Source organism: Amblyraja radiata, chromosome 1 (assembly GCF_010909765.2).
Source record: "Amblyraja radiata isolate CabotCenter1 chromosome 1, sAmbRad1.1.pri, whole genome shotgun sequence".
In the NCBI taxonomy this organism is placed as follows: domain Eukaryota; kingdom Metazoa; phylum Chordata; class Chondrichthyes; order Rajiformes; family Rajidae; genus Amblyraja; species Amblyraja radiata.
Genome location: NC_045956.1, coordinates 100,613,410 through 100,626,236, shown reverse-complemented (window position 1 = coordinate 100,626,236; position 12,827 = coordinate 100,613,410). Strand labels below are relative to the sequence as shown.

At 48.7% G+C, this 12,827-nt stretch overlaps 1 protein-coding gene across 1 annotated transcript in view; it reads left to right on the top strand.

Annotated features, from left to right (window-relative positions):
• ugdh (UDP-glucose 6-dehydrogenase) overlaps positions 1-12,827 on the top strand; it is a 45,558-nt gene that overhangs the window by 30,324 nt on the left and 2,407 nt on the right. The window contains exon 10 of the mRNA XM_033027167.1: positions 7,734-7,825. Coding sequence (XP_032883058.1) covers positions 7,734-7,825 — 92 coding nt within the window. The remainder of the gene's footprint in view (positions 1-7,733; positions 7,826-12,827) is intronic.

Here is a 12,827-nt window from a genome sequence, read left to right as displayed (position 1 = left end):
ATCTCCTCCAACCTCATCTACTGTATCCGTTGTTCAAGATGTGAACTCTCATACATCGGCGAGACCAAATGCAGACTGGGTGATCGTTTCACGGAACACCTTCGCTCAGCCCGAACCAACCTGATCTCCCGGTTGCTGGACACTTTAATTCTCCTTCCCATTTCAACACAGACATTTCTGTCCTCGGTCTCCTCCATTGTCAAAATGAGGCTAAACACAAATTGGAGGAACAGAATCTCATATTTTGCTTGGGCATCTTACAGCCTAGTGGTATGAATATTGATTTCTCTCACTCCAGGTAGCCCCAGCATCCCCCCTCTCTCTATCCCTCCCCCACCCAAGTCGCACTAGCTTCTCATTGAATGACTGACACAGGAAAGTAGAAAACAATCTCGTATCTAAAGTGTGATACAGATTTTACAGATAACAATGGCCTGTTTCCTTTGTCATCGTTACTTTCTTGCATATCTTTCATTCATTGTTCTTTATCTCTCCACATCACCGTCTATATCTCTCGTTTCCCTTATCCCTAACCAATCTGAAGAAGGGTCTCGACCCGAAATGTCACCCATTCCTTCTCTCCAGAGATGCTGCCTGTCCCGCTGAGTTACTCCAGCTTTTTGTATCTATCTTCAGTTTAAACCAGCATCTGCAGTTCCTTCTTACACATGCCTTCTTTACTGCCTTGCTTGTGCTGCCACCTTCAACTGGCTATGAATTTGGACTCCAAAAATCCCTCTGTACAGCAACGCTGTTAACGGTCTTGCCATTATCTGTATACTCTCCCCTTATATTCAACCTCCCAAAGTGCAACACCTCACACTTGCTCGAGTTAAACTTGATCTGCCATTTCTCTGCCCATTCCTCATTGTCTGCAAAAATCCCAGTTCTTGAAGCAAAAATAAAAAAAAGATGCTGGAAATCTGAAACAAAAACAGAGGTTTGCTGAACCACTCAACAGGAGGAGAGAGAAAAGCAGAGTCATTATCTGTGACCTCTCATATTTTCTATCCCTGAAAATTTGTATCATATTTTAGGTACGAGATTTTTTTACTTTCCTGTGTCAGTAGTTCACTGTTTTCCAGGAGAGTTCGGTCATTTCAGTTTTGGAAAATTGCGACATTCCCAGATCATTGGAATTAACACATAACTATCTATCTATCTATCTATCTATTATTATATAAAACTCTCGCCCCAGATTCCGAAACGGAACTCCGTCCGGCTGCCTGCCTGCCTTTCGATTCGTTCCCGCCGTGCGATGTCACAATGCCCGATGCTCGCAGACGTCCAATCGCGATGCCCGAGGCTCGCAGACGTCCAATCGGAACGGATCCATTTACATGTACGGCTTCCGGCCTGGCTTCCGGCCACATTTCTTCCATTGATTCCCTGCAACTCCGAAACCGGACGCAGAATCGCCGACATCTTTTCCATTTCGGTAGAGATTTCACTTTTCTTTCTAAGTATCCGCTCCTCATTACATTCCGTCGTGTTTAAGTACACGTTTTTAATCAAATCCTTCCCCCCCCCCCAAATATTTCAAAACTAAACTGGCTTCTCACTCATAGATTCAGCTTCAGCACCAGCCCCTGCTGAACGTTCCATCGTGTGATGTCACAATGCCCAATGCTCACAGATGTCCAATCGGAATGGATTCATTTACATATGCCTATGCAGGAGCCCAAGCCCATGGTGAACGTTCCATCGTGTGATGTCACAATGCCCAATGCTCAAATACATTATTGCCATAGAGAGGGAGTACAGAGAAGGTTCACCAGACTGATTCCTGGGATGTCAGAACTTTCATATGAAGAAAGACTGGATAGACTCGCCTTGTACTCACTAGATTTTAGAAGATTGAGGGGGTATCTTATAGAAACGTTTAAAATTCTTAAGGGGTTGGACAGGCTAGATGCAGGAAGATTGTTCCGGATGTTGGGGAAGACCAGAACAAGGGGTCAAAGTTTAAGGATAAGGGGGAACGCTGAATCGCCGACATCTTTTCCATTTTGGTAGAGATTTCACTTTTCTTTCTAAGTATCCGTTCCTCATTACATTTCGACGTGTTTAAGTGTACGTTTTAAATCAAATCCTAACCCCCCCCCCCCCCTCCCCCAATATTTCAAAACTAAACTGGCTTCACACCCACAGAAGCTTCACCAGCCCCAGCCCCTGCTGAACGTTCCATCGTGTGATGTCACAATGCCCAATCTTCACATACGTCCAATCGGAATGGATCCATTTACATATGCCTATGCAGGAGCCCCAGCCAATGGTGAACGTTCCATCGTGTGATGTCACAATGCCCGAAGCTCAAAGACATCGTTGCCATAGAGAGGGATTACAGAGAAGGTTCACCAGACTGATTCCTGTTATGTCAGAACTTTCACCACTTAAAAGTGTAATGCCCCAACGCAAAAGTGTAATGCCTCCTCCCCCCCCCCCCCCCCCCCCCCCCCCCAGTTTTTCAAATAAAAACTGGCTTCTCACCCATACAAGCAGCCATTTCGGTAGACATTTCACTTTCCCTTCCAGCTATCCACTCCTCATTACATTTCGTTATGTTTATGTACCTTCTCCTCCCCCCCCCCCCCTCCCCCCACTCATTTTGTCGCCTCCTGCTGGCCAGCGACCATAACGGTTGCTGGCGCCCACAGCACAACCACACGCAACGCTATTTAAAAACGGCCTTTCGGGAACTGCTCTACTTCGAGGACCACGTCTCCCGTGGGGGCTGCGGGTAGGCAACGGCTGCGTTGGGGCATTACACTTTTAAGGCTCTGTGTGTGGGGATGCTTCGTGTGTGTGATGCCGCCCCGCCACCCCCCCCCACCCCCCCCCGAGTTGCCGAGACGGACCCGACTTCGACGACTTCAAGATACGCTATTTTAAGACGGCCGGGACCCGACTTCGACGACCACGTCTCCCCTGAGGGCTACAGGTTGGGAACGGTGTTTATATACTTTTCCAACTCTGTGTGTGGGGGTGGTTAGTGTGTGTGATGCCGCCCCCCCACAGTGGGGGCTACGGGTAGGGAACGGCTGCGTTGGGGGATCAGACCCAACGGGTTTGCCATTGGTCGTCGTGTTTAAGTGCACGTTTTTAATCAAATCCTTCACCCCCCCCCCAATATTTCAAAAATAAACTGACTTCTCACCCATAGAAGCATCACCAGCCCCAGCCCCTGGTGAACGTTCCATCGTGTGATGTCACAATGCCCTATGCTCACAGATGTCCAATCGGAATGGATTCATTTACATATGCCTTTGCAGGAGCACAAGCACTTGGTGAACGTTCCATTGTGTGATGTCACAATGCCCAATGTTCAAATACATCGTTGCCATAGAGGGAGTACAGAGAAGGTTCACCAGACTGATTCCTGGATGTCAGGACTTTCATATGAAGAAAGACTGGATAGACTCGGCTTGTACTCGCTAGATTTTAGAAGATTGAGGGGGTATCTTATAGAAACTTACAAAATTCTTAACGGGTTGGACAGGCTAGATGCAGGAAGATTGTTCCAGATGTTGGGGAAGTCCAGAACAAGGGGTCACAGTTTAAGGATAAGGGGTAAATCTTTTAGGACCGAGATGAGAAATACATTTTTCACACAGAGAGTGGTGAATCTCTGGAATTCACTGGCACAGAAGGTAGTTGAGGCCTGTTCATTGGCTGTATTTAAGAGGGAGTTAGATGTGGTCTTTGTGGCTAAAGGGATCAGGGGGTATGGAGAGAAGGCAGGTACAGGATACTGAGTTGGATGATCAGCCACGATCATATTGAATGGTGGTGCAGGCTCGAAGGTCCGAATGGCCTACTCCAGCACTTAATTTCAATGGTTCTATGTTTCCCTCTCCGCACCCCTCTCCCACCCATCCCTCTCTTACCCACCCCCCTTCCCTCTCTACGCCACCCCCTTCCTCCTACCCCTCTGTCCCTCTTCCATCACTCCCCCTACCCCTCTCCACCTCCCTCCCCACTCTTCCACCTCTCCCCCTTCCCCCTCCACTCTCCCTCCCCACTCTTTCCCCTCTCTCCCCCACCCCTCTCCCCCTCCCTCCCTCCTCCCCTACCTCCCCATCCTCCCCCTCCCCCACATCTCTCTCCCCAATCCCCCTCTCTCACCCCCTACCCCGCTCTCCTTTCCCACCCAAATCTGTCCCATTTCCTCCACCTCCTCTCCCCTCCTTCCCCTCATCCCATCCCCCCACCTGTGTGTTTGGGGGTTGGTTAATATGAGTTTAATGCCGCAGCCCCCCCACCCCCCTGCAAAACGCCGTTGGGGAAACAGACCCAACGGGTCTGCACTTGGTCTAGTTATTATATAAAACTCTCGCCCCAGATTCCGAAACGGAACTCCGTCCGGCTGCCTGCCTGCCTTTCGATTCGTTCCCGCCGTGCGATGTCACAATGCCCGATGCTCGCAGACGTCCAATCGCGATGCCCGACGCTCGCAGACGTCCAATCGGAATGGATCCATTTACATGTACGGCTTCCGTCCTGGCTTCTGGCCACATTTCTCCCATTGATTCCCTGCAACTCCGAAACCGGACGCAGAATCGCCGACATCTTTTCCATTTCGGTAGAGATTTCACTTTTCTTTCTAAGTATCCGCTCCTCATTACATTCCGTCGTGTTTAAGTACACGTTTTTAATCAATTCCTTACCCACCCCCCCCCCCCCCCCCCCCCAATATTTCAAAACTAAACTGGCTTCTCACCCACAGAAGCTTCACCAGCCACAGCCCATGGTGAACATTCCATCGTGTGATGTCACAATGCCCAATGTTCACATATGTCCAATCGGAATGGATTCATTTACATATGCCTATGCAGGAGCCCAAGCCAATGGTGAACGTTCCATCGTGTGATGTCACAATGCCCAATGCTCAAATACATTGTTGCCATAGTGACAGTACAGAGAAGGTTCACCAGACTGATTACTGAGATGTCACGATTTTCATATGAAGAAAGACTGGATAGACTCGCCTTGTAGTCGCTAGATTTTAGAAGATTCAGGGGGTATCTTATAGAAACGTATAAAATTCTTAAGGGGTTGGACGGGCTAGATGCAGGAAGATTGTTCCGGATGTTGGGGAAGACCAGAACAAGGGGTCAAAGTTTAAGGATAAGGGGGAACGCTGAATCGCCGACATCTTTTCCATTTCGGTAGAGATTTCACTTTTCTTTCAAAGTATCCACTCCTCATTACATTTCGTCGTGTTTAAGTGCACGTTTTTAATCAAATCCTTCTCCCCCCCCCCAATATTTCAAAATAAACTGGCTTCTCACCCATAGAAACATCACCAGCCCCAGCCCATGGTGAACGTTCCATCGTGTGATGTCACAATGCCCGATGCTCAAATACATTGTGGCCCTTGTGCCTAAAGGGATCAGGGGTATGGAGAGAAGGCAGGTACACGATACTGAGTTGGATGATCAGCCACGATCATATTGAATGGTGGTGCAGGCTCGAAGGGCCGAATGGCCTCTACTCCTGCACTTAATTTCAATGGTTCAATGTTTCCCTCTCCTCACCCCTCTCCCCCACCCCCCTTCCCTCTCTACCACCACCCCCTTACCCCTACCCCTCTGTCCCTCTTTCACCACTCCCCCTACCCCTCCCTCACCACTCTTCCACTTCTATCCCCTTACCCGACGCCTATCCCTCCCCCACCCCTCTCTCTTCCGCTCCCTTCCCCTCTCTCCCCCACCCCTTCCCCTCTGTCCCTCTTCCACCACTCCCCCACCCCTCTTCTACCACTCCCGCTACCCCTCTACCCCTCCCTCCCTCCCCACTCTTCCACTTCTCTCCCATTCTCTCCTCCCCCTCTCCTCACCCCTCTCCCTCTCCTCCGCCTCCTCCTCCTACCCCCTTCCCTCCCCAACCCCCTTCCCTCTCTCCCCCACCCCCCGCCGCCCACCCCCCTTCCCTCCCCCACCCCTTTCCCTCACTCCCCCACCACATTCCTCCCCTCCCCCACACCTCTCTCCTCCTCCCCATCCCTCTCTCCCCCTCCCCATCCCTCTCTCCTCCCCCTCTATCTACCTCTCCTCACCCCTCTCCTCCACCTCCTCCCACCCCATCCCTCTTTTCCCCACCCCCTGCCCTCTCCCACCCCCTTCCCTCTCTCCCCCACCCCCCTTCCCTCTCTCCCCCACCCCACCCTTCCCCCTCCATCCACACACTTCCCCCTCTACCCCCTACCCCATCTCCCTCCTTGCCTCCCTCCCCCACACCTCTCTCCTCACCTCCCCCACCCCTCTCTCCTCCCCCTCTCCATCTCCCTTTCCTCACCCCTCTCCCTCTCACATCCCTCTCTCCCACAACCCCTTCCATCTCTCCCCAGCCCCCTTACCCCTACCCCTCTGTCCCTCTTCCACCACTCCCCTACCCCTCTCCCCCTCCCTCCCTCCTGACTCTTCCACTTCTCTCCGCCCCTCCCTCTCCCACTCTCCCTCCCCACTTTCCCCTCTCTCCCCCCTACCCCTCTCCCCCTCCCTCCACATTCTTCTTCCTCCCTCCCTCACCCCATCTCCCTCCTCGCCTCCCACCCCCCTCCCCCACAACTCTCTCCCCCTACCCTCTCTCCTCCCCTCCCCCACCCTCTCTCCCCTCTCATCTCCCTCTCCATCTCCCTCCCTCTCTGCCTCCCCTCCCCCACCCCTCTCTCCTCCCCCTCTCCATCTCCCTTTCCTCCCCCTCCTCATCGCACCCCCATCCCTCTCTCCCCCACCCCCTTCCCTCTCTACCCCACCCCGTTCCCTCTCTCCCCTTGCCCCCTTCCCCCTACCCCCTGTTCCTCTTCCACCACTCCACCTACCCCTCCCTCCCCACTCTTCCACTTCTCTCCCCCTTACCCCACCCCTCTCTCTCCCCCTCTCTTCCCTCTCTCCCCCACCCCTTCCCCTACCCCTGTCCCTCTTCCACCACTCCCCCTGTCCCTCTTCCACCACTCCCGCTACCCCTCTCCCCTCCCTCCCTCCCTCCCCACTCTTCCACTTCTCTCCCCCCCTTCCCCTCCCACTCTCCCTCTTCCACCACTCCTCCTACCCCTCCCTCCCCACTCTTCCACTTCTCTCCCCCTTACCCCACCCTTCTCCCTCCCCCTCCCTCTCCCCCCCTCCATCTCCCTCTCTTCTCACCCCTCTCCCTCCTTCCCTCCCACCCCTCTCCCTCCTTCCCTCCCACCCCCTCTCCCACCCCTCTTCAACCCCATCTCCTCCCCACCCCCTTCCTCTCTTTCTTGCACCACTCCCCGCTACCCCTCGCCCACCCCCTACCCCTCTCCCCCCCCCTTCCTGCCCTCCCCACTCTCCTCCCACTCCCCACTCTCCTCCCCCTTCCCATCCCCCTCTCACTCCCCCTACCCCGCTTTGCTCTCCCTCCCAAATCTCTCCCATTTCCTCCTCCCCCTCTTCCCTCCCTCCCCACCCCGTCTCCCCCTCCCCCCCCCCGCCCACCTGTGTGTTTGGGGGGTGGCTAGTGTGAGTGTGATGCCGCAGCCCCCCCCCCCCCCCCGCAAACGCGCGTTGGGGAAACAGACCCAACGGGTCTGCACTTGGTCTAGTACTCTCTAAATTAGCCTTTAAATTCATTAAATTGTTTAATATATTGAACAGTATATTTTAAAACAAGCCATTTTACCAGTTATTAGAAATGTTTACAATGCACAGAAATGCATGTTTATATCTATTTCAATTCACCAAACTAAACCTTTCCCTTGTATACAGCATCTCGCTTGGTTACAATCTGCAATGATGCATATGAAGCCTGTGACAGAGCTCACGCCATTGTCATCTGTACCGAGTGGGATGAGTTCAAGGTAAATGATAAAGTCTCTCCTAATCAAATCCTACTCCGAGCATTTCAAATTATCTTTTACAGGAATCTTTTACATTTAAGAAACTCTGGAAATCACAGGCACCATCAGGAACAGACGAGGTATAGTTCAGAAGAAGGAGATGATAGTGGAAAAAGGCTATTTAAAAAGTTAATTTCATGTGCTATATAAATCTATGACCTTTTTATACATGGATAGAGATGAAGAATTGATGATACACCTTTATAAAGCACATAAAGAAATGTACAGAATTTATGGCTATTTAAAACGTCAGGCAGGGTGACAAAATGGGATAAATGTGAATTTGTAATCTTTATTTATGGATCAGGCTTTGATTATATGAGACACTCCTTTGTCTGCTGAAAGGATCCTGAATATAACAAATTAATTTGCTAGTATCACACTGCCCTTATCTTTTTTTTTTACATTAAACTGGCAATCACTAGAGTGAAGGGATGACTGGCGGGAGATGGGAACGATTTACAGTGGGTATAGACTGGGTGGTGTTGTATAAGAATAAGATTGAAAAAATTGTTGATATATCTTTACGAGGATGTTGCCAGGACTAAAGGGTGTGAGCTATAGAGAAAGGTTGATTAGACTGGAACTCTATTCATTGGATCACAGGAGGATGAGGGTTGATCTCATAGAGGTATATAAAATCATGCGAGGAATAGACCAGGTGGATGCACAGAGTCTCTTGCCCAGAGTTGGTGAATCGAGGACCAGAGGATATACAGGGCCCTCCATAATGTTTGGGACAAAGACCCATCATTTATTTATTTGCCTCTGTACTTCACAATTTTAGATTTGTAATAGAAAAAAAAAATCACATGTGGTTAAAGTGCACATTGTCAGATTTTATTATAGGGTATTTTTTATACATTTTGATTTTGCCATGTAGAAATTACAGCTGTGTTTATACATAGTCCCCCCATTTCAGGGCACCATAATGTTTGGGACACAGCAATGTCATGTAAATGAAAGTAGTCATGTTTAGTATTTTGTTACATATCCTTGCATGCAATGACTGCTTGAAGTCTGCAATTCATGGACATCACCAGTTGTTGGATGTCTTCTCTGGTGATACTCTGCCAGGCCTGTATTGCAGTCATCATTAGCTTATAGAAACATAGAAAATAGGTGCAGGAGTAGGCCATTCGGCGCTTCGAGCCTGCACCGCCATTCAATGTGATCATGGCTGATCATCCAACTCAGTATCCTGTACCTGCCTTCTCTCCATACCCCCTGATCCCTTTAGCCACAAGGGCCACATCTAACTCCCTCTTAAATATAGCAAATGAACTGGCCTCAACTACATTCTGTGGCAGAGAATTCCAGAGATTCACCACTCTGTGTGAAAAATGTATTTCTCAACTCGGTCGTAAAAGATTTCCCCCTTATCCTTAAACTGACCCCTTGTTCTGGACTTCCCCAACATCGGGAACAATCTTCCTGCATCTAGCCTGTCCAACCCCTTAAGAATTTTGTACGTTTCTATAAGATCCTCCCTCAATCTTCTAAATTCTAGCGAGTACAAGCCGAGTCTATCCAGTCTTTCTTCATATGAAAGTCCTGACATCCCAGGAATCAGTCTGGTGAACCTTCTCTGTACTCCCTCTATGGCAAGAATGTCGTTCCTCAGATTAGGAGACCAAAACTGTACGCAATACTCCAGGTGTGGTCTCACCAAGACCCTGCACCTGCATGCCTACTTTCAATGACTGGTGTACCATGACACCCAGGTCTCGTTGCATCTCCCCTTTTCCTAATCGGCCACCATTCAGATAATAGTCTACTTTCCTGTTTTTGCCACCAAAGTGGATAACCTCACATTTATCCACATTATACTGCATCTGCCATGCATGTGCCCACTCACCCAACTTATCCAAGTCACCTTGCAGCCTCCTAACATCCTCCTCACAGCTAACACTGCCTCCCAGCTTTGTGTCATCCGCAAACTTGGAGATGTTGCATTCAATTCCCTCGTCCAAATCATGCTTGTTTTGGGGGCTAGTCCTCTTCAGTTTTCTCTTCAGCATATAAAAGGCATGCTCAATTGGGTTCAGATCGGGTGATTGTCTTGGCCACTCAAGAATTTACTATTTTTTAGCTTTTTAGTGTTTTTTAGATGTATGTAATTGTTCAGGTGTGTTTAATTGCCTCATTCATGCAGGTATTAGAGAGCTCTCAGCACCTAGTCTTTCCTCCACTTTCTATCACCTTCCGCATCCAAGCGTTTTTCCATGGGAAGGAGTCCTCACCCCCAAGTGATGACCCCTTCTCCCGTCTCCATGGCCTTCACCCCCCTCATGACCATCTACCTGCTTTAGAACTTTTCATTTTGCAGGACATCAACTTCTGCACTCCCCTTACTCACTCTAACTTCTCCCCCCCCCTGAATGTGCAGCTCTCCACTCACTCTGCAACAACCCAGACTGGGTGATCAAACCCACCAACAAGGGAGGTGCCGTGGAAGTCTGGCGCGCTGATCTCTACAAGGCTGAGGCCAGGCGCCAACTCTCAGACACCTCCTCCTATTTATCCTCGGACCATGACTCCACAGACGAGCACCAGTCCTTTATCTCAAACACTATCACTGGCTTCATTACTTCCGGCTCCCTGCCCTCCCAAGCCTCCAACCTCATCGTTCCCCAGTCCCCGCACAGCCCGATTTTACCTTCTTCCCCAAAATCCACAAACCTGATTGTCCTGGCAGACCCACTGTTTCTGCCTGTTCGTGTCCTACCGAACTTTTTTCCACATACCTCGACTCCATCCTATCCCCCCTGGTTAAATCCCTCCCTACCTATGTCCAAGACACCTCACACGCTCTCCGTCCCCTCCATGACGTCCATTTTCCAGGCCTCCATTCCCTCATCTTCACCATGGATGTCCAGTCACTCTACACCTCCACCCCCCACCAGGAGGGTCTTAAAGCCCTCCGTTTCTTCATCGAACGCAGAATCAACCAATCCCCGTCTACCGACACTCTCCTCTGCCTCCCAATTCCTCTGTCTACGCCACATCTGCACCCAGGATGAGGTGTTCCAAACCAGGGCATCAGTGATGTCCTAATTCTTTAAGGAACGGGGGTTCCCTTCTTCGACGATAGATGAAGCTCTCACCAGGGTCTCTTCTATATCCCTTAGGTCCGCTCTCACTGCCCATCCCACCCACTCGTAACAAGGACACAGTCCCCCTTGTCCTCACCTTCCACCCTACCACTAGTCACATACAACAGATAATCCTCCGACATTTTCGCCACCTCCAACGGGATCCCACCACTGGCCACATCTTCCCATCTCCTCCCCTTTTGGCTTTCCGCAGAGACAGAGGAGGTAGTTGAGGCAGGGACTATCCCAGCATTTAAGAAACAGTTAGACTGGTACATGGATAGGACAGGTTTGGAGGGATATGAACCAAGCTCGGGCAGATGGGACTCGTGTAGCTGGGATATGTTGGTCGGTGTGGGTAAATTTGGCCGAAGGGCCTGTGTCCACACTGTATCACTCTACGACTCTATGATATTGTTAATGTTTCTTGCTAACACAAAAATCACTATTTTCTGTTGTCTTAACATTAGTCGTGGAAGTATATATTAGAATTGGAATGGTGAGGATGAAACCAAAGATCATAAAATTGTCACCAAAGAATGAAGAATTAAGGATTTCCTTGGAGGTTTGTGGGATGTGGAAAGTTTTACATGAAGCTGTGGTGAAATAGGTATTAATAATAACTTTAAAAGGCAGATACATTTCGTAAAATTAAAATTGTAGATAAAGAGGGAACTCAGTGTATGTTTCTTCACAGAAGCTCTCCAAGTTCATCGGTTAAATTAGCAACCATTCCTATTACATTTACTAATAGTTGTATTAACATCTGTTGAAAGTTAGTTCTTGTTTGTGGGTTTTCAAAATTCTTCTGAATTCACACAGTGAAGGAGGATGGATTAGCTCAGTTTCAGAGTTGGGATTTCTGAAAGAGGTGATACAGGATATTATTAAGGTGAATCACAGATCATTATAAACTTGCTTTCTTCCATGTATATAAGTTTAAATCCAAGACCTGCGAACAAATTCAATGGCATTTCTTTAGCCCGTGAATTCCAAGTGCAGAGGGGAGCAAGAATTAGATATGGAACAAAGTGAAGTGGGAAGCTGGAAAACCTTAATTTAAATGGATGAGAATTTTTGGGCAGGAGGTCCAGATTTTTCAGAAATGGCAGATGGCGGCACAAACTTGGAAGTTGCCTTCAGAATTGTTCAGAGTCATATGTAGTAGAAAGGAAAATGACCAGAGAGAAGACCTGCAGGGGGTCAAAATAGGGGGGAAAGAACATATAATTGGTCTTTTCGCTGATGATATCATTATTTTTCTTGAACGACCAGATATATGTCTCCCAAATCTAATGAACCTATTTGAAACATATGGATACTACTCAGGGTATAAATTGAATATAACAAAAACACAAATTCTTTCATTCAATTATTCTCCATCCCAACAAATCAGAGATGCATATAATCTGAAATGGAACTCTAAAATGATGCCGTATCTTGGTGTAACTATAACCAAAACACCACTTTCCAACTTGTTTGAAACTAATTATAACAAAATTGAAGAAATCATCAAAAAGGATGTTGAAAGGTGGTCGACCCTTCCTCTAGACTTCAGTGCCAGAATACAAACGGTAAAAATGAATATCCTACCTAAACTACTATATTTATTCCAATCTCTCCCAATTAATGTCCCCCGAGATAAATTCATAGCCTGGGATAAAATGATCTCTAGATTCATTTGGAATAGCAAAAAACCAAGAATAAAACTAACAACACTTCAACTGCCGAAAAGCAAGGGTGGAATGGCTTTACCAAATCTGAGGAAATACTTTTATGCAGCTCAACTCAGACCTCTTGCTTGTTGGTGTAGACCTGATTATGAATCTCGATGGAAATAAATGGAAAGGGAGATACAGGGTTACCAG